Raw genomic sequence first — 18285 nt, 5'->3', positions numbered from 1 at the left:
GAGACCATCCTGGTGAACATGGTGAAACCCAGTCTCTACTAAAAATGCAAAAAATTAGCTGAGCATGCTGGCACGCGCCTGTAGTCCCAGCTACTCGGGAGGCTGAGACAGGAGAATTGCTTGAACCCAGGAGGCGGAGGTTGCAGTTAGCCGAGATCGCGCCATCGCCATTGCACTCCACCTTGGGTAACAAGAGTGAAACTCCGTCTCAAAAAAAAAAAAAAAAAAAAAATTAGCTGGGTGCGGTGTCGCATGCCTGTAATCTCAGCTACTCGGGAGGCTGAGGCAAAAGAATCGCGTGAACCCGGGACGCGGAGGTTGCCGTGAGCTGAGATCGCACCATTACATTCCAGCCTGGGCAACTCCGTCCCAAAAACAAAAAAGTTAGCTGGACGTGGTGGTGCACACCTGTAATCCCATCTACTCTGGAGGCTGAGGCACTGAGAATTACTTGAACCAGTGAGGCCAGGTTTCAGTGAGCCGAGATTGCGCCACTGCACTCCAGCCTGGGCAACACGGTGAGACTGTCACACACACGACATTAAATACACAAATCAAAGTGAATAATTTCTCAACACTTGTGAACTTGTTAACTACGGCGATACACTTTTATATCCCGATATTGAAATTATCCCTCTAGTTGGCCTGTGAACGTCCCATGCCTGCTAAGTGTGTCATCTGAGATGAGCACTTCAATTTGTTTAAGCAGGCACATAGCAAATCTTTTTTTTTTTTTAGACGGAGTTTCGCTCTTGTTACCCAGGCTGGAGTGCAGTGGCACGATCTCCGCTCACTGCAACCTCTACCTCCTGGGTTCAGGCAATTCTCCTGCCTCAGCCACCTGAGTAGCTGGGATTACAGGCACGCGCCACCATGCCCAGCTAATTTTTTGTATTTTTAGTAGAGACGGGGTTTCACCATGTTGACCAGGATGGTCTCGATCTCCTGACCTCGTGATCCACCCGCCTCAGCCTCCCAAAGTGCTGGGATTACAGGGGTGAGCCACCGCGCCGGGCCCTGTCCTTTCTTGAAACTCCTACTGCGCGAAAACGAAGCCAGCCCTTCCCTGGCAGCCTGCCCTCCGGGAGAAGCCGCGCCCCCTCAGGCTACAGGGCTCCGGGCGCCTACAGACGCCCATTCCCGGCGCGCACCCGGAAATCCCGAGCTCCGGCCCCGCCTTAGCGGCCCCCACCTTCGCCCCGCCCCGCCCGCTCCACCGCGCCTGCGTAGTGGGCCGTCGGCGCCCGGCGCCTGGGCGGCTGTCACAGTTTGGTGTAGTTCGCGGCTACCCTGGCTGCTGGGGAGCCGGCGGCGTCCGCGGCGAGGGAGCGGGGACGGGGAGGCGCCTTCTGGCACGGGCTGGGGCCGGCGAGAGCGCGAACGAGCGACGGCGGAAACCTCGGGCCTGTGGACGGCGCCATCAGTGGCTAGCAGGTAAGGTCCGCGCGGGGCGAGCGTGGGTCGTGCAGAACCGTGAGGGAGTGCGGGTTGCGGGCGGGCCAGGAGTGCGGCGGCCTGGCCAGGGGCGCAGGTGAGCGGGGCCGGGCGGAGCATTGTCCTTCGGGCGGCGCCCACGCCGCGCCCCGTGCCGGCCAGGCCGCGGCGGGGACCCGGGCGGGCGGGCCTGGGCCTCGGGGCGGGCACGCGCTCCTTGTTCGCCGGCCGTTACTCCTCCGTCACCTCATCGCCGCCGCCCGCGCCAACATGGCCGCCACCCTCCTGTCCCCACTTCCTGGCCGCCGGCGGCCCCTAGGCGCGCGCTTTGTTTGAAGCAGAGCTGGGAGGCCCGCGGGCGGGGCGGTGGCGCGGCGCCGTTGGGCGCGGGGAGGGGGCGCTGCGCCAGAATGCGCGCGGTGAGGGGGAGAGCTGCATAATCCCAGGGCCGCGGGAGCGGCGGGTTGAGTCACCCCGGGGTGACCTAGGCCCGGGGGATGGCCGTGGTCCTTGCAAGCTGTGGGTTGCCGGAACGCCCACCGGCGGGTCCTAGCGCCGGCGCAGCCCCTTTCCTGATGCGCGCGGCGAAATTTGCGTGCTCTAGAGAGCGCCACGCACTTTTCTTCTCCTTAGTGAGTGACCTTGGATGTATTCGTCTAGGAAGGTATGTGTTGAATTTTTTTTTGAGACGGAGTTTCGCTCGTTACCCAGGCTGGAGTGCAATGGCGCGATCTCGGCTCACCGCAACCTCGGCCTCCTGGGTTCAGGCAATTCTCCTGCTTCAGCCTCCCGAGTAGCTGGGATTACAGGTGTGCGCCACCATGCCCAGCTAATTTTTTGTGTTTTTAGTAGAGACGGGGGTTTCACCTTGTTGACCAGGATGGTCTCGATCTCTTGACCTCTTGATCCACCCACCTAGGCCTCCCAAAGTGCTTGGATTGCAGGCGTGAGCCACCGCGCCGGGCCGAATGTGTTGAAAATTGCAGTGTGGGACTGACTGCGCATCCCCTCCGGTTTGGCTTTCTCCAGGATCCTACTGCATTGATTGTGCGTTCTCGATTTTACAAAGGTTCCTTTTGAGTAATGGTTTCAGTAATGTCAACCCATTCACATTTCAAAGTTTGTTTATGCAATTTACATTTCTCTTTTTATTTGTAATTTTTGAGTTAGATTTTGTGTTTTTGGAGAGATTTTCCGAACATGGTGGAAGTGTTTTTGATCTTGGTAAATATGGATTATCGCCTTCATTGGAAAGCAACACCAGGAACATTTAAATGTTTTCAAAGGCTTTCACTCTCCAGTGACTTGTGCGAAACACGAGGTTCATACTAAAACGGGAATACCTTTTTTTAATTGGAATTTTCTGGAAGGAATTCTGGGCAATTTGAAAAGATTGTTGGAGGATACAGTAATTGCTTTCTACATCGCTTTTGGTAAGCAGTGAAAACTAGGCGCACTTGGAGATTTCTACCTGGGCATACTGAGTTTTTGAACACTCTTGAAGTGTAATTTTGGAAAGGGCAGGTGAAATGAGGCTTCTTCCAACCTCCCCCTCCCCACCTCAGCTTGGTTAACAGGCAAACCAAGCTGGTATTGTACAGAATTATATTGTAATAGCTGGTAATTTACAGAACGTTGGTATCAGATTTGATAATTATATATTCCGGTTGTACGATATGTGCATGTTAGAGTTATAGGTAGTAGGTCGTAGAGTCTTATGAAAAATACAATTCTTTTATAATCTTTTGAGTAGCGAAATGGTATCTGTTACAATGGTTATGAATTGTCAAGGCAATCGGGCAGACATATGTCTTCAGTCATGTTTTTATGCCTGAAATCCAGGAAACAGTGTAAATGGATGTTTCCTGAAACAGCCATTGCAATGCCATATGTTTGTTGCTCATTGGTGTCCTTACAGTATATCTCAGATAATGGTGTGTCTCCCTTACTTGTGAACTGAGGGGTCATGATACTGCTGCGGCTTGTCTGTGCCCCTCTGCATTTTGTGGGTAGTGTCTCACATTTGGCTATCATATTTATAAGATGAGAGTTATTAATTTGGTTTTAACTGGAAGAAATGTAGGTGGTTTTCACTTCCCAGTGACTTATCTCATTGCACGTAGTTACAGCGTGAATGGTTGCACTCCTTAATTGCTCGCGTCTTTTTTCTGGTGTGTTAGATACACATTCTTTTGGTTTATCATTTAAAATAATATTTGCTGAGAAAGCATTTAAATGTTGACACTGTATTTGTTTATATTTATAGGATGCTTAATTAAATGTGTTTTCTTTCCCTTTTACTGAATGAAAAGAAATTGGAAGAAGAGAATCAACTATTTTGTGCAAGTATTTTGTTCAGTTTAGAAGACATGGTATTGTGAAAACTGTAGTCTCTGGAGTTAGACCTGGAGTCATAATGTATATCTACCATACTAGAAAAAGGATGCTTGGAAGAATGGCCTTTCAAGTCAGAAGCATCTGGGTTGAAATTGAGCTCCACTCCCTACTGGGCCAAAGCCACTAAACTGATTCATCGTGCAGCCTCTTTTTTTTTTTTTTTTTTTTTTTTTAATGTTACCTGAATAAGTCAGTTTTATTGTTTCTGTATACACACATTTGTTACTGAAAATTGCAAAAATAGCACATTGAAAGTCCTTTTATTGGAGTTCAAACTTTTGAAAACAACAAAGTTTAATTATACTGTTGCCAAACTACCCAGTGTTTTCTTTACATTCTTGCCCCACAAGTTGATTCAGCAAGAAGCCCACTCTGATTCTTGATGTTGGGCTTCATCTCACAGACTTCAGGCTTCTGACACACATGGGAATCTTAGGACCTACTGGCTCTTTGGGTCAGGTCAGAGAAGAGAGCTAAAGTATGTTGAAGTTACTCAACCACATTCAAGCTACGTAGGTCTCTTATAAATTACTGATATCACGGTAGAAAGGAAAAGGTAACAAAAAAGACATCACAGAACTCTTTATCAAGATTATTGGTACACAGGCTGTCCTAGCATAGAGTAGCTTTCTCAGCCTGGTGCGTAAAATTACCAGCAAGAAAAGTACAAGAATGATAGTTAGTGGTTGAATTGGCTTGGTGTCATGATTCCCTGTTGTAGCGGTCTCAGGCTATGATCCACACAGAAACTGCAGCCACCTTTGAATGGTTCTCTTCTTGATGTGTTTTTAACTCCTATTAGGCCGGTGTCTACTAGTTTTTTTTCAAGCCAAGGAAATCTGTTGAGTAACAGGTATCTCAGTTTTACCCTATTTTCTTTGTGCATAGATAGCAGTGTTCTTACTTGGCCTACTCCTAAGGCAAGCCATCTCTGATGTCCTGGAAGATTCTCTTCTATCCAGTGGTTGGAATGAATCTTCTGGTAGAAGGCAAGGCGGGAATTTGGTACTCGGGTTGAAAGTCGTGTTCCTAAGGTTCTCTATTGACATCTGTGAGCAGGAGAGAGGCCCATTTATGAAGACTCTGAGGTCAAGGTTGGGTTAAACTTTTGTGGTAGGTCCATCACATTTAAAAAATGTGAGGTTAGTTGAATCCACAGAAGTGGAGTCAAGGGATAAGAGGGCCCAGGGCTTACTGTATTACAGGGAAAATGTAACATTTCGTAAGAGAGTGGTGTATGTTCTCACTTATGTTGAGATGTTATATATCTGCTTTAAGCGTTTGCATAGAAATACATTGCTAAATTCCTAGCAGTCTTTTCCTTTTATAAATGCATACTATTTTACATCTTTGTGGGATATGTATGATGAATACTTGTTTTTGTTTTTGTTTTTTGTTTTGAGACGGACTTTTGCTCTTGTTTCCCAGGCTGGAGTGTAATGACACGATCTCAGCTCACTGCAACCTCCACCTCCCGGATTGAAGCCCTCTCCTGCTTCAGCCTCCCGAGTAGCTGGGATTACAGGCATGTGCCACCACACCCAGCTAATATTTTTTATTTTTAGTAGAGATTCTGTTTCACCATGATGGCAAGACTGGTCCTTACCTCCTGACCTCAGGTGATCCCCCCCTTCTTGGGCCTCCCAAAGAGTTGGGATTATAGGCGTGAGTCACCATGCCTGGCCTCATATGAATTACTTGTTACATGCTTAGAATGTGTGATGATCAAGTCAGGGTACCTGGAGCATTCATCACCTTGAGTATTTATTTATTTATTTATTTTTAAGACAGAGTATTGCCCTGTTTTCCAGGCCGGAGTGCAATGGTGCAATCTCGGCTTGCTGTAACCTCTGCCTCCCTAGTTCAAGCAGTTCTCCCGCCTCAGCCTTTGGAGTAAGCTGGGATTGAGGCAGGCACCACTACACTGGGCTAATTTTTGTATTTTTAGTAGAGACAGGGTTTCACCATGTTGGCCACGCTGGTCTGGAACCCTTACCTCAGGTGATCCGTCTGCCTCAGCCTCCCAAAGTTCTGGGATTACAGGTGTGAACTACCATGCCTGGCCGAGATTTATCATCTGTGTGCGCTGGTAACATTTCTAGCCTTCTCTTTTAGCTACTTTGAAATATACAATATGCATTTGCTAACGTATTGCAAATACGTCACGCCATAGCACCCCAGCCTAACTATGGTGACCGTACTCTGCTATAGAACATTAGGATTTACTGTTTCTAACTGTAGGTTTGTACCCATTAACCAACCTCTCCTCCTCACCCCCATCCCATCCCAGCCTCTGATACCTGTCATCGTATTCTCTATTTCCATGAGGTCAACTTTTTTTTGTTGTCGTTGTTGTTTTTAACTCCCACATGTCTGTGAGAATGTGTGATGTTTTTCTTTCTATGGCTGGCCTGGCTTATTTCACTTAACATAATGACCTCCAGCTTCATCCGTGTTGCTGCAAACAACACGCTTTGGTGTTTTTTTCTGGCTGAAGAGCATTCCATTTGTATATATGCCACGTTTTCCTTGTCTGCTCATTGGTGGGTACTTGGGTTGGTTCCATATCTTTGCTGTTGTCAGTAGTGCTGTGATAAACATGTGAGTGTATGCTGATTTGATACACTGATTTCTTCTATGTTGGTTAAATAGCCAGTGGTGGGATTGCTGGATCCTGTAATAGTTTTGTTTTTAGTGTTTTGAGAAATCTCCATACTGGTTTTCAAAACGACTTTACTCATTTCCAGTCCGACCTCAATGTGTAAGAGTTCCCTTTTCTCCGCATCATGTCAGCATCTGCTGTTTGTATTTTTGAGAATAGATACCCTAACTGTGGTAAGGTGGTAGGTACCTCATAGTCTTGATTTGCACTTACCTGGTGATTACTGATGTGAGCATTGTTTTATATATCAGTTGGCTATTTGTATGTTTTTGATGTCCTTTGCCCATTTTTTAGTGGGATTATTTGTCGTTTTTATTGTTGGTTATTTGAGCTAGTTATGTGTTCTAGATTTTAGTCCTTTGTCATGAATAGTTTGCACACATCATTTCCCATTCAGCATATTGTCTCTTGGCTCTGTCGTTTGTTTCCTTTGCTGTACAGAAGCTGATTGAAAGAGATGTATTGAGCACGGTGGCTCAGGCCTGTAATCCCAGCGCTTTGGGAGGCTGAGGCAGGTGGATTGCCCGAGATGGGGAGTTGTGAGACCAGCCTGGCCAATGTAGTGAAACCCCACGTTTACAAATAATAGAGAAAAATTAGCTGGGTGGGATGGTGGCCATCTCCTGGGTTCAAGCAGTTATCCTGCCTCAGCCTCCCAAGTAGCTGCGACTACAGGAGCATGCTACTATGCCTGGATAATTATTTTTTTCATTTTTTTTGGTAGGAGTTTTGCTCTTGCCGCCCACTCAGGCTGGAGGGCAATGGCGCCATCTTGGCTCACCACAACCTCTCCCTCCCGGGTTCAAGTGATTATCCTGCCTCAGCCTCTGGAGCAGCTGGGATTAGCCCAGCTAATTTATTTTCATTTTTATTTTTGAGGTGGAGTTTTGCCGTTGTCGCCCAGGCTGGAGTACAGTGGTGCTATCCCGGCTCACTGTAACATCCACCTCTTGGGTTCAAATCTGTGTCTGCATCGATTCCACACAAGAGTTCAGTCATCATATGGGAAGGGGATCATAGCTGTGGGGGCCTCCATGTAGGACCCCAAGTGCCCCTGAAGCCAGTCCCTGTGGCCACAGCAAGGAGCATCTGCTTCCGCCAGTTGGGCAAGAGTCTTTCCTGTCTAGAAATGGGCAGAAGGACTTCCCCTGCTCCCCACCCACCGTCATATCCCAAACACACCGTGTGGATGGACGCCTCGACATCTCCCCTCAGCCCAGGGCCTGAGCTCTTCCTGATGAGGGTTAACCAGGTGTGACCGCCTCTCCCCGGGTCCATGCTGCGGGCAGCTGCCTTCTCCTTAGCTCCCACGGGGCAGAACAAGAGCCAGCCAGCTCTCAACATCCCAGGATTTTCCAGGGATCCTGATAACTAAAGCAGTCGGGGCCTTGTGAGTGAGCGGTGGGAGGGATCAGGGTTTCCTCGGTATCTGTCAGTTCCTGGAGCATCTGTAGGGGCAGCCTACACCTGGAGGGACGAGTGGGGCTGGCCCCCGTGTGTACCCAGTGCCTGGCATTTCCCGGTCCCTCTGCACTCTTTTGCAGACCTCCTCCACTGAGCAGCACAGCCCTGAGGACAGAGGCAGCAGCCCGGAGAGCATTTCCAACACAACTGTACTTATTGAGATTTACACAGGAGACTCCCAAGGTATTGCTCCCCTTCCTCCGCCCTTCCCTTTCCCACCCTCATCCATCAAGCTAAGGCTCAGCAAGGTCAGCCCTGGCGAAGTCTTTGCTTTGAGGCACCTGATGCCCTGAGGGTCTGAGAGTTGAGAGCCCCACCCTTGGGGATTGGCACCAGAGAGCCTGTCTTGTCCCTCTACTGGCTACGATGCTGCTTTTTATTCCTCTTAGAGAGCAAGGGGTCACCCTTTCTCTTTCGAGACTGTGAGGGGTTACCCAGCCGCCAAGCCAGGGATTGTGCCCCAGAGACTCTGAGCCCAGGCCTTAGGTGGGGCGTCTGAACAGCAGGGGATGGGCCTCTGCAGAGAGCTCGCTTCTTGGACTTGGTGGCTGGAGCAGGTGCTGGGCTGAGGCCTCTTCTCTTTGCCGATTGGGACTGAAGAGCTCCCTGGGGTCCCCGCCCTTCTGGACTGAGAAGGCCCGAGGCAGGGACAGGGCTCTGGGACAGCTTCCAGGGCCACAGCCTGTAGTTGGTACCCACGACAGAAACTATACCAGGGATTTCCCTCTCCTCCTCACTTGACCCCTTAGACAGCCTGCGTGACTTCTTGACAGGAGAGGCTCCAGGGAGACCCCAGGTGTCCTGGGTCCCCACGCCTGGGCAGGTGGGTCTCTGGTCCTGGGGAGGAGAGTCTGACCAGGCAGCCCTCAGCCAGCGGGCATCCATTCTCTCCAGATGCACAACAGGGTTTATGGACCTGGCCATCCCCGTGTACACCCTGCCTGGTCCCTGATGGTCCCCGGAAGCCGTCGGGGGGGTGGGTCTGTGATCCTGTGGAGGAGAGTTTGGCCGGGCAGCCCTCAGCCTGTGAGAATCCAGCCTCTCCAGAAGGACAACAGGGTTTTTGGACCTGGCCACCCCAGTGCGCACACTGCCTTGTCCCTGACGGTCCCGGGCAGCCATCTGGGGTAGGCAGGTTTCCATGCTGACCCCTTGTTGGGGGCCAGGGACATTTCTCTCTGCTCCTTGGCCTGCTGCAGACTTAGAAGAGATTGAGTCCAGCTGGGTGGCGCCATGACTAGGTGCTGCCCTCTCACGCCGTTCCTCCTCCAAGGATTGGAGGCGCTTCTCTGCTACCTGCAGGAGGAAACGGGGCATTTTCTGGCACTTCCCCAAGTGTGAACAGGGCCCAGGGTTGTGAAGACCAAGGCACTTGGGCTGCAGGCAGGGAAGTCTGAGGCAGCTGGGCTTCCCGACAAAGGCAGAGGGTTTGGCTCTGCCGGGCATCCCGCTGGGCCTCAGTGCAGTTAGCATCCTGACTCCCCTCCCTGGCTCCTCTCCATCCTGCTCCATCTGAACCTGCACCTCCCCACCTCCACCTCCACCTCGGAGTGGTCCCCCAAAAAGCTGAGCATGCCCCACAGGGTGGGGTAGGCAATTGGGTGGGGCTTGTGTGTCCGGTCCCTCCTGCCCCCAGGGGACTGGGGTTCCCCTCCCTCCTTGCTCTACCTGGGCAAGGGTGAGTCCTTCCTCCTGCTCCAGCTCCTGGCTTAGGGCCAAGAAATCCATCTGTGGATCTGGGGAAAGCAGTTCTTCCAGGAATTGGGGGTGAATGACGGCCTCCACCTGGAAACAGAAGGAAGACGGCGTGAGGTTCCCGGGCAGGGAGTAAGGTGGTGCCAAGGACACCTGGAGGAGATGCAGAAAGCAGTGAGCACCCCATCCCCACCCTTCTGGAGCTGTGTCATATCATGGCGACCACCAGCTCCACACACAGACCACAAACCTGGTAGCCTACACATATGCAGACAGAGACACACAAACCACACAGACACACATATGACACATGAAAATAGACACAAATAACATACACACTCCACACTCACACCCACAGTGACACAGAGTAATAAGTCACAGATACAAAGACACAGACACAATCACATACACAGACCCTCAACTCGATGGCAACACACAGTCATCTACTGCGGAGTAGCTAAGGAACAGAGCTTAATTCTAAGGACCTGCGAGTGCCACCCCCTGGAATCCCGCAGACCCCAGCACTTCAGGCCAGCCCACCTTGGTGACGAAGTCTTTCTGGGAACACAGATTGTCGACGTAGCTCAGGACGCCTGGGTCTAGAAGCATCTCATCCCCTTCCTGCTCCACTTGGCCCTCTTCCCGTTGTCCCTCGAGCTCCCCCGTCTCCCCAACGGGAGTCCCCAGCAGCTCCTCCATGATGTCCACATACTCCTGCACCACTTGAGGGGGTATCTCCTTGGGGGCCTTGGTCTCCAGTGGCTGTTGGGGCCTGGGTGGTGGCAGGTGGGCCTTGGTCTCCGCTGGCTGCTGGGGTTTGGGTGGTGGCAGGCAGGCAGGCGGGGCCTTGGGGCCAGCCTTGCTGGGAAGGTCCACTGAGGCAGGGAGGGAGGAGGATGGGCATGGTGAGGGCTGCTCCTCCTGCCTGCATCACACAGGGGAGGGCCGGGCTCAGGGACCTGAAGTGGGTCCCAGCTGGGTAAGGACCACCTGAACCACAGCGCCACTGGAAGAGACGCCATAGGAGGGGCACTTGTGAGACAGCATATCATTTCGGAGGAAGCTTGGAGTCACTGATATGCTGAGTACTCTACCCGCTCACCCCTGCTTGTTGAGTTTTGGAATGGCGTGGGGAGAGAGTAGCTAGGAAACGTGACCAGGTGAATACCCACTTCATGACCACGGGCAGCCCAGCCTCCCGGCTCCCCTGAGCTGTCTTGTTGGAAGGAACAAATTCCTCTCTTGAAGGGAAGCATGGGCTGTGGGGACAGTGGCCTCCCTTGGCCCGTCTGGCCTTTGCCGTGGCTCCTGTGGGAATGTGGGAAGCCGTTACCTGGCTCCTTGACCACCTCAGGGGCTGACGGTCCCCGAGGTTCAAGCCTCGGTAGGGCTGGTGGAGGCAGACCCTGGGGCCCGTTCATCCTCTGTGACTTCTGAATCTGCATCTCCTCCTCAGCCTCAAACTCCAGGAACCTGGGGTGAAGAAGGTACAGGCCGTGCTGAGAGGGTCCCGGCCCCCTTTCTCCAGGACCAAGCGGCAGCTGGTGGCAGGGATGGGAAGGCGTGCCTCGGGCATGCTGTCCAGGCCCTCCCTGGGGCTCATCCCCAAGTCCCAGAGAGAACTGCTCCCAGAGTTCTGGGCTATCTCTTTCTCACCGGCCCCTATAGAGCCCATGGCATCCCCAGGGCTTTCTGACTTAAGTCAGGGCTACGAGACCCAGGAGGGCACCACGGATTCCCCTCTTCCAGCCTTCAGCCCGCAAGGGGTGGGGTTTCTGGCAGAAGGCGTCCATGATGTTGCCCAGATGCAGCAGTCCTGAGGTTGGGACTGTGGGTCCCTGAAGGCTAACCCAGGAAGATGAGGCCTGGGAGACCCCTGGTCGGGAGGAAGCAAAAGCTGGGCCCAAAAGACAGGACCCCTTTCCCCTGAGGCTGCTGTGTTTCTGTCTTAAAGGCGGGAACTATGAGGAGCAAAAGCAGGCAGGCCAGAGATGGGTCTCATGGTGTCCTGGACACAGGTCTCCCCTGACCCAGTGCAGGTTTCTCCACTACTGGCCAGGCTGGGATGGGTGAAAACCAACTTCTGGCCACTGCTGTCAGGAGAGTGCACCCCGCTCTGTCTGTAGTGGCCAGCGCCCCTTCTCCCCATCCTCACAGCTGGCGGTGATCTCCTTTGGGCTGTGATGCTGGCTGCTCCCTCCCTGACCCTTAGTGTCAGGCAGGGGTTGGCCCCAGGCCAGGCAGGCAGGGCTTGGCTTCCCACCAGGGCAGGCTAGAGACCCCAGAGCAATGTAGGAGGGAGGAGCAGCTTCCTGAAGGCGCCAGGGGCCCAGGAGGGCCTGAGTTTGTCCACACCCTTCTCGTGCTGCACGCTGAGAAGTTACCATGGCCACCGGGCCTCTGTCACCCTCTCTCACCCTGCCGTGTGGGCTCTGCCCCTGCACCCCAGACTCACTTTGCTGCTATCTCGTAGTAGAGCATCCGGTCAAAGTTGCTCGTGTGCTGCCATTCCCGCATGGCCCGCCACAGTGCCTCCTCCAGGGTCATGCTGGGCTTCCGCCGGGACAGGGATCTGAGAACTGGGCTATAAGAGGGTGCAGTCAGTCCCAGTCCGTAAGCCCACTCTCCATCCCAAGCCCACCTGGTGCCAACGCCCGGTCCCTGTCCTGTTCTCCCCCACGTGGGTGGGATATGCCCCCCAAGATCGATCATCAACACAAGCCACCGGCTGGCCTCTCCAACTGACCCTTGAGTCCTCAGTGTTACAGTGTTGACAATTGAACTCAGTACTGTGGGTGGAACGTGAGTGTCCGCAGCATTCCCGTGTTGAAACCTTAAGCCCTGGCGTTTCAGTTCTTGGAGTTCATCAGGGTTAGAGGAGGTCATGAGAATGGGTTCCCATCATGGCATTTGAGCTCCGATAAGGGCAGGAGGAGACACCAGGGCTCTTCCCTCTTGGCCGCAAGAGGACATAGCCAGAGGCAGCCCTCTCCATCCCGGACACCAATCTGCTGTCGCCTTGATCTGGGACTTCCGGCCTCTGGAACTGGGAGACGTGAGTGTGTCCTGGTAAAGCACCCAGTCTATAGGACTTGTTTTGGTAGAGCCCGAACTGTCTGAGACAGCACACACACAGAATGACCGGGGAGCGAGGGTTAATGTGCAGGTTCCAGGCCCCAGGACTGAGCATTTAAGCAGCTTCCTGGGGACTCTGGAGCAAGGCAGCCCCTGGGGACTCAGCCTCAGGGTCCTGGAGAGGAGCAGAAACCAGAACCAAAGTAGAGCTGCATGGAAGCCCACTCCACGCCAAGCCTGTGAGCCTGGAGCAACTCTACTCCGAGAATCAGGGTCCCCAGTGCACCTGGACTCAGCTCCAAGGGAGAATGCAAGCAGTTCCAGGATGCAGGGGGGCAAGATTTTTTGGGACACAGATGGGGCCTCCTTACACCTACACCCTGGGCAGGGGACTTGCCTAGGGGAGTGGCCAATGTGTTGTCTGGTGGGTGTGCTCAAGCTCCCGTGGAGTATGGGTTTGCTCATCGTGGGGGACACAGGGTCACAGAGGCACTGCAGGATGGAGAGAGGGAGGACTGGGACTGAATCAACAAACTCTGAGATGCTGGCATTGCTGCCTCAGTCACCACAGTCCACGGCCCTGGGCTGCTGGGCTCGTGGTGCGCTCAGAGCCATCACTGGAGCCGGTGGCTTTGGAGAGCGCTGTCCTAGATGGCCTAGGCCTGATAATGATAGTAATGGGGGGGTCGGTAATCATAACAAATGTCATGTAATGTGTCACAGCATGTGCTGGGCACTGTGCCAAATGCATCCGTCATATGTGAGCTCAAGTCACTTCTTCACCATCCTCAATGAAGCATCATTGTCCCTTTTTCTAGAAGGGATCAAGGGCAAAGCTGCAGATACCTGCCCAGTAAGAAAGGATTGGCTGGACTCATGGGACAGTGAGGGGCAGGTGAGGTGAGGCCCCTGAGAGTGTGTCCTGAGTGGCAGCCAGATGAATGTTGCTGAAAATGTGCCCTTCCGTAGCTCAGCCCGTCGCTTTCCAGACCGCGCCACAAGATCCCCTGAAGAGCGTGACCTCCCGTCCATCCGGCAGCCTCTTGTATGGGTGAGCTGCAGGATGAGTCCAGGGCCCCGAAGACACTCACATGAAGAAACAGGAAAGCGCTTCCGTGTCCGGACTCTGGGGAAGGTGCCTCCGGGCCAGGGGCCTGTAGTGCTGCCAGAGTTGGAAGTTGTCATACACGCTCTTGGGGTTGCAGGAGTCGTCCGGATGGGCCTTGGCCTGGGAGGGAACCTGGCTGCCCTCTCCGTGAGCCCCTTGTGGCCCTGGACAAGCATTTCCTGGGGCCATGATGGGGGCCAGCTGGGGAGCCGGTGGTGGTGCTGGAGGAGGAAGGCCCTGGGACCAGCCTCCCTCGCAGGCCTGGGTGCCCCCAACGATGTGGGCAGCCATAGCAGGCACCACAGGGGCAGCTGCCAGGGGTCGGGGAGGTGGACATGCGACGCCCTCACAGATGGCACCTGGAGCCTGCCAGACCAGGGGGGCCGGAGGGGCCTTCACAGGCCCCATTGCTGTCATCATCTGGCCAAAGATGTTGGAAGCCCCAGTCCAGTTTGGGCCGCGGCCATCCTGTCCTGCCACCAGGGGGGTCCTGGGGAGGGCAGACAGCACTGGAGGGCCACTTGGAGGAACCACTGCAGTCACGAGGGGCAGCTCATGTGCTGGGCCGGGAGCAGGTGTGGCGAAGGACAGAGCCGTGAACACTGGCATGGAGGCTCCAGGGTTCTCGGTCACAGCTGGTTCCAGCACTGGGCATGCTGTGAAGACAAAGGAAAGAGGTGAATGAACTGGGGTCTCCAGGTCTGCCCTAGTCACTGGGGAATCAGAGGGGTGTCCTACAGCTGAGGGCGTGTGACAGGGAAACTCTGCAGCTTGCAAGTGTCCCCAAGTGTGCCTCGCATGCTCTGTTCCTTCTCCACTGGAGAGGAGGGTCGCTTCGCTAGAGAGCCTGGCAGTTAGCCAAGATTGCACTACTGCATTCTAGCCGGGCGAGAGAAGAAGACTCCATCTTGAAAAAGAAACAGTGAAACACAACCACTGGATAGAAATCTCTCCCAAGCCAGCACCCCGTGGACCCTGAAGATAGCCCATACGTATCACACCCAGTGTTCAAGTGCTAAACATGGGTCAGAGTCAGGCTACACTTTGCTCAGTGCTCAGTGGTCCTGGCTGCCACTGGGGAAGCTCTGTTCCCAGGCAGCAGGTCTGAGAAGCAGTGGTGGAGTTCCCTGAGATGCTGTCATTGCGTAGCCAGCAACAGCGGCAGCGGCAGCGGCACACGATGAGAGCACAGCCAGCAAGCGGTGAGCAGTGGGGCTGTCAGGGGAGGTGTCCGGGGATTTTCACAGCTGCGGGTCATGTTACAGTAGGTCGTGGGACAAGGAGCCCATCTCTGGTCCTTTTCCTTTGAGCTGCAAGTGACTGAATAAAGTAAGCAACCAAGAACCAGAGGTTCTTGGGCCAGAGGCCCGGTGTGGCAAAGTTGTCTGGAGCTCATCCCTGTTCACTAGGACCTCATGCAGTCTCCAGTCAAGGGGGATAGGGATACAGCACATGCACCTCCTCAGTCAGGACACACATCCTAATTAAATAGTAATAATAAGAGGACCCTCTTCCTATTTGTGCGGTACTCTCCTTCCTCATCTGAAAAGGAAACACAAAGTGCAGAGGACAGGCCATGAGCTAGCAGACAAGAGGAAGTGGGTCTGAAGACCTGAGTTTCCCCAAAGGACGCACAATTCAGAACAACCTGGGAAGCCCAGGCCGTGTTGCCTGAACTTCCCCAACTTCCGCCACCCCGTTAAAGCCAACAGCCACCTGAACTGACAGAGAAGCCGCCTCTAGGGAGGGAGCTGAGAGGCTGCGGCAGTTACAGTGGCCCCAGCCTCACCCACCCAGAGGCTGTCACTGCACGCTCTGTCACAGCCAACACACCCAGCGGTTTTCTGGCCGAGACCACTTCTCCCCACTCCTCCCTGAGATCCAGAAAACTCCAGTCCAAATCCCTCTGAACACTATGGAAGGGCACCTTCTGGGTGCCTGAAGACACAGTACAGGGCTCACAGGCTTGCTTGTCATCCTCGCTTGGCCACCAGTACAACACAATCCCAGATCCCACCACTCCCTACAAACACACGGTGACATGACCTGTCCCCCTCTAGAAAGAATCAGTACATCCACTCCATCCTTTCCCCTATATGGTGTATTCCCCCAGGCATCTTGGTCCACCTCCAAGGAGCCGTCCTCCCTCCCTCCCTCCTGGACACTAGCCCTACCAACTGTCCCCTGGGGCTGTGTGAAATTTGAATTCCCAAGGATTTGAAACATGACAGAGACTTGGATGATGCCCCTCTCCCTACAGACTCACCTCCATTTGAAGCCATCCCCTCAGGCTGTCTGACAATTTTCACAGTGAGAAAAAGTCAAGGGCAGGACCCAGAGAGTGGCCTGCCTCAACAGATTCTCCTCAGTTCAGGTAGAACTGAGGAAAATGAGTAGGTTTAGAACATAGGACCCCAGACATTCTGCAGAGGGGGAGGGGGACATTGTGTGAAGGACTCCAGCCAATAGGCAAGAACTGAGGTTCTCTTCCAGCCGGAGGGCAGCAGCCAGACTGTGTATACCTCTTTAGGCAACTTTTAAGTCGTCCCTCTGGCTCACAGCACAAAACTTCAACCTGCTGTCCCCTTTACTTCCATTCTTTGTCAACAGACCTACTTTTGTGTCCCTCAACCCATGCTCCTTCCCACTTGGGCTCTTTCCCACTCTCGATGAATCTCAACAGGGGCTACAGGTCCTGAACGCAATTTAGCACACTTCCTAAGAACCCTTGTGTTTGTCAGATGATCCACATCTGGATCCTCTGCCTGGTTCAGGCAGAAACCCTTTACTAGAAAGCCTGAGTCTGGCAAAGAGTGGCTGTGCGGCCAGAAAGCCTTTCATTTTGTTTCCCAGCATATTGTGCTGGTATTAAATGTTTAGTTTTTATCTTTTAAATGATTTTAATTTAACCAAGCAATATTTTGTATGGTTCCAAATTCAAATTGTGCACAGTGGAATCGGCAGTGACTGGTCTTCCTCCCACTCTTTACCTGTCCACAACATTTTCTTTCCTGTAACAAACGAGTGTTCCGATTCCTCTTTCCAGAGATATATTATACAAACAAAAGGATAAGGAAGCTATTTTTGCTGTCTGCAAATGCTTTCAGGTTTTTTTCGGTGAAAGATACACATATACATGTATCTATTTGTTTTTGAGACGGAGTTTCGCTGTTGTTACCCAGGCTGGAGTGCAATTGCACGATCTCGGCTCACCACAACCTCCGCCTCCTGGGTTCACGCAATTCTCCTGCCTCAGCCTCCCAAGTAGCTGGGACTACAGGCGCGTGCCAGCATGCCCACCTAAGTTTTGTATTTTTAGTAGAGACGGGGTTTCACCTTGTTGACCAGGAGGATGGTCTCGATCTCTTGACCTCGTGATCCACCCGCCTTGGCCTCACAGAGTGCTGGGACTACAGGGTTGAGCCACCGCGCCTGGCCCAATCTAATCTCTTTCATATTCCTACCTCTACCATTCAGAGAAGAATTGATTGATAAGGAAACAGAGTGCAGTACCTCGGATGCAGTCTGTGATTGAACGTGAATGAGTGATCAGAGACTGCAAAACTATTCCCATAAATGTTTGAAATTTTACTTGTATTTGACATGGCACCGACCTAAATATTTAAGTCTTTGGGGTGTTTTCTTAATATAGAGAGCTTCCAGCAATGGCCTTTTTTCTTTTCTGCAGTGAGGGTGTGAATGACTTAGTACTAGTCCAGCCTGACTAGTCTAGAGCTTGAGATTCAAATAAACATTTAATATTCATTTTTCTGCAGTTTAGAGGACTGGCTGCTGAGTGACCTTTCCCCTCCCTTTTCCTCCTAGTATCGTTTGAAAGAAATTGTGGTTATCCATCAAGACCCAGAAGCTCTTAAAGATGTCAAGTCTTTGGAGAATTATGTCATTGAGGTAAGATGGATGACTTGTCTGTTTTGGGTACAGAGACTTCCCTTGAGAACATTATTTTGGTGAATAATCTTCAATAAAGTTCACGTTGACTGTATAATTTATTTTTATTAGTATATTCATAACAAATTTAACAATATGTGATATTTTACACTGTTCTTGGACTCAACACAAATTTGATGTAATTCTTTTAAAAATATTTCAGGATCAGTGAATTTTTTTGCCCTATCACCTGTCATCTTCATTCACATCTTTTCCCTGAAGAACTTATCTTTTCTTGTTGGAGGCAGAGTCTCTCACTCTGTCTCATCACCATCGAGGAGAAGTCCAGTTTCTTGGAAGGTCGTTGCAATTTATTTATGTCTCTTGAAAATAGCCCCTATACTTTCATGTCCAGATGTCTTAGAGCATATTACAATCCCTCCTCCTCTTCCCCTCTCCAGGGCCCTGTTCTGACAGCTGTTTGACAGTGCTTGCATGTATTTTAACTCTGAGTCAGACCAGTAGGGGGATCAGACCATTGGTGAAAATGTCAACAGTAAGA

General features: G+C 52.3%; 1 protein-coding gene and 1 pseudogene across 15 annotated transcripts in view; one reads left to right on the top strand and one right to left on the bottom strand.

Annotated features, from left to right (window-relative positions):
* The window catches only part of LOC128932057 (potassium voltage-gated channel subfamily B member 1-like), a 43991-nt gene that overhangs the window by 21661 nt on the left and 4045 nt on the right, over window positions 1-18285 (top strand). For 2 of the 14 annotated variants that reach the window (XR_013535229.1, XR_013535230.1), the window contains exons 3-5: window positions 8038-8140; window positions 17661-17744; window positions 17947-18083. Coding sequence is in view for 3 of the 14 variants with exons in the window: in XM_078371926.1 (XP_078228052.1) it covers window positions 8038-8140; window positions 17661-17710 (153 nt within the window). In the remaining 11 variants the exon portion in view is untranslated. Of the gene's footprint in view, window positions 1-5259; window positions 5451-8037; window positions 15038-17660; window positions 17745-17946; window positions 18084-18285 lie in introns of all 14 variants that reach the window. The other 12 variants (XR_013535227.1, XR_013535228.1, XR_013535233.1 and 9 more) reach the window with 9 other exon arrangements.
* Window positions 6780-16609, bottom strand: LOC100404061 (NUT family member 2G-like; annotated as a pseudogene). Its single transcript, XR_013535238.1, has 7 exons — window positions 16102-16609; window positions 13819-14491; window positions 12108-12236; window positions 10986-11125; window positions 10193-10527; window positions 9626-9742; window positions 6780-9253 (listed from the first exon to the last, which is right to left on the bottom strand). The product of XR_013535238.1 is annotated as an NUT family member 2G-like (transcript).

Source organism: Callithrix jacchus, chromosome 5 (genome assembly GCF_049354715.1).
Source record: "Callithrix jacchus isolate 240 chromosome 5, calJac240_pri, whole genome shotgun sequence".
Classification (NCBI taxonomy): domain Eukaryota; kingdom Metazoa; phylum Chordata; class Mammalia; order Primates; family Cebidae; genus Callithrix; species Callithrix jacchus.
The sequence above is the reverse complement of the archived record's forward strand: the minus strand, read 5'-3'. Positions and strand labels throughout refer to the sequence as shown.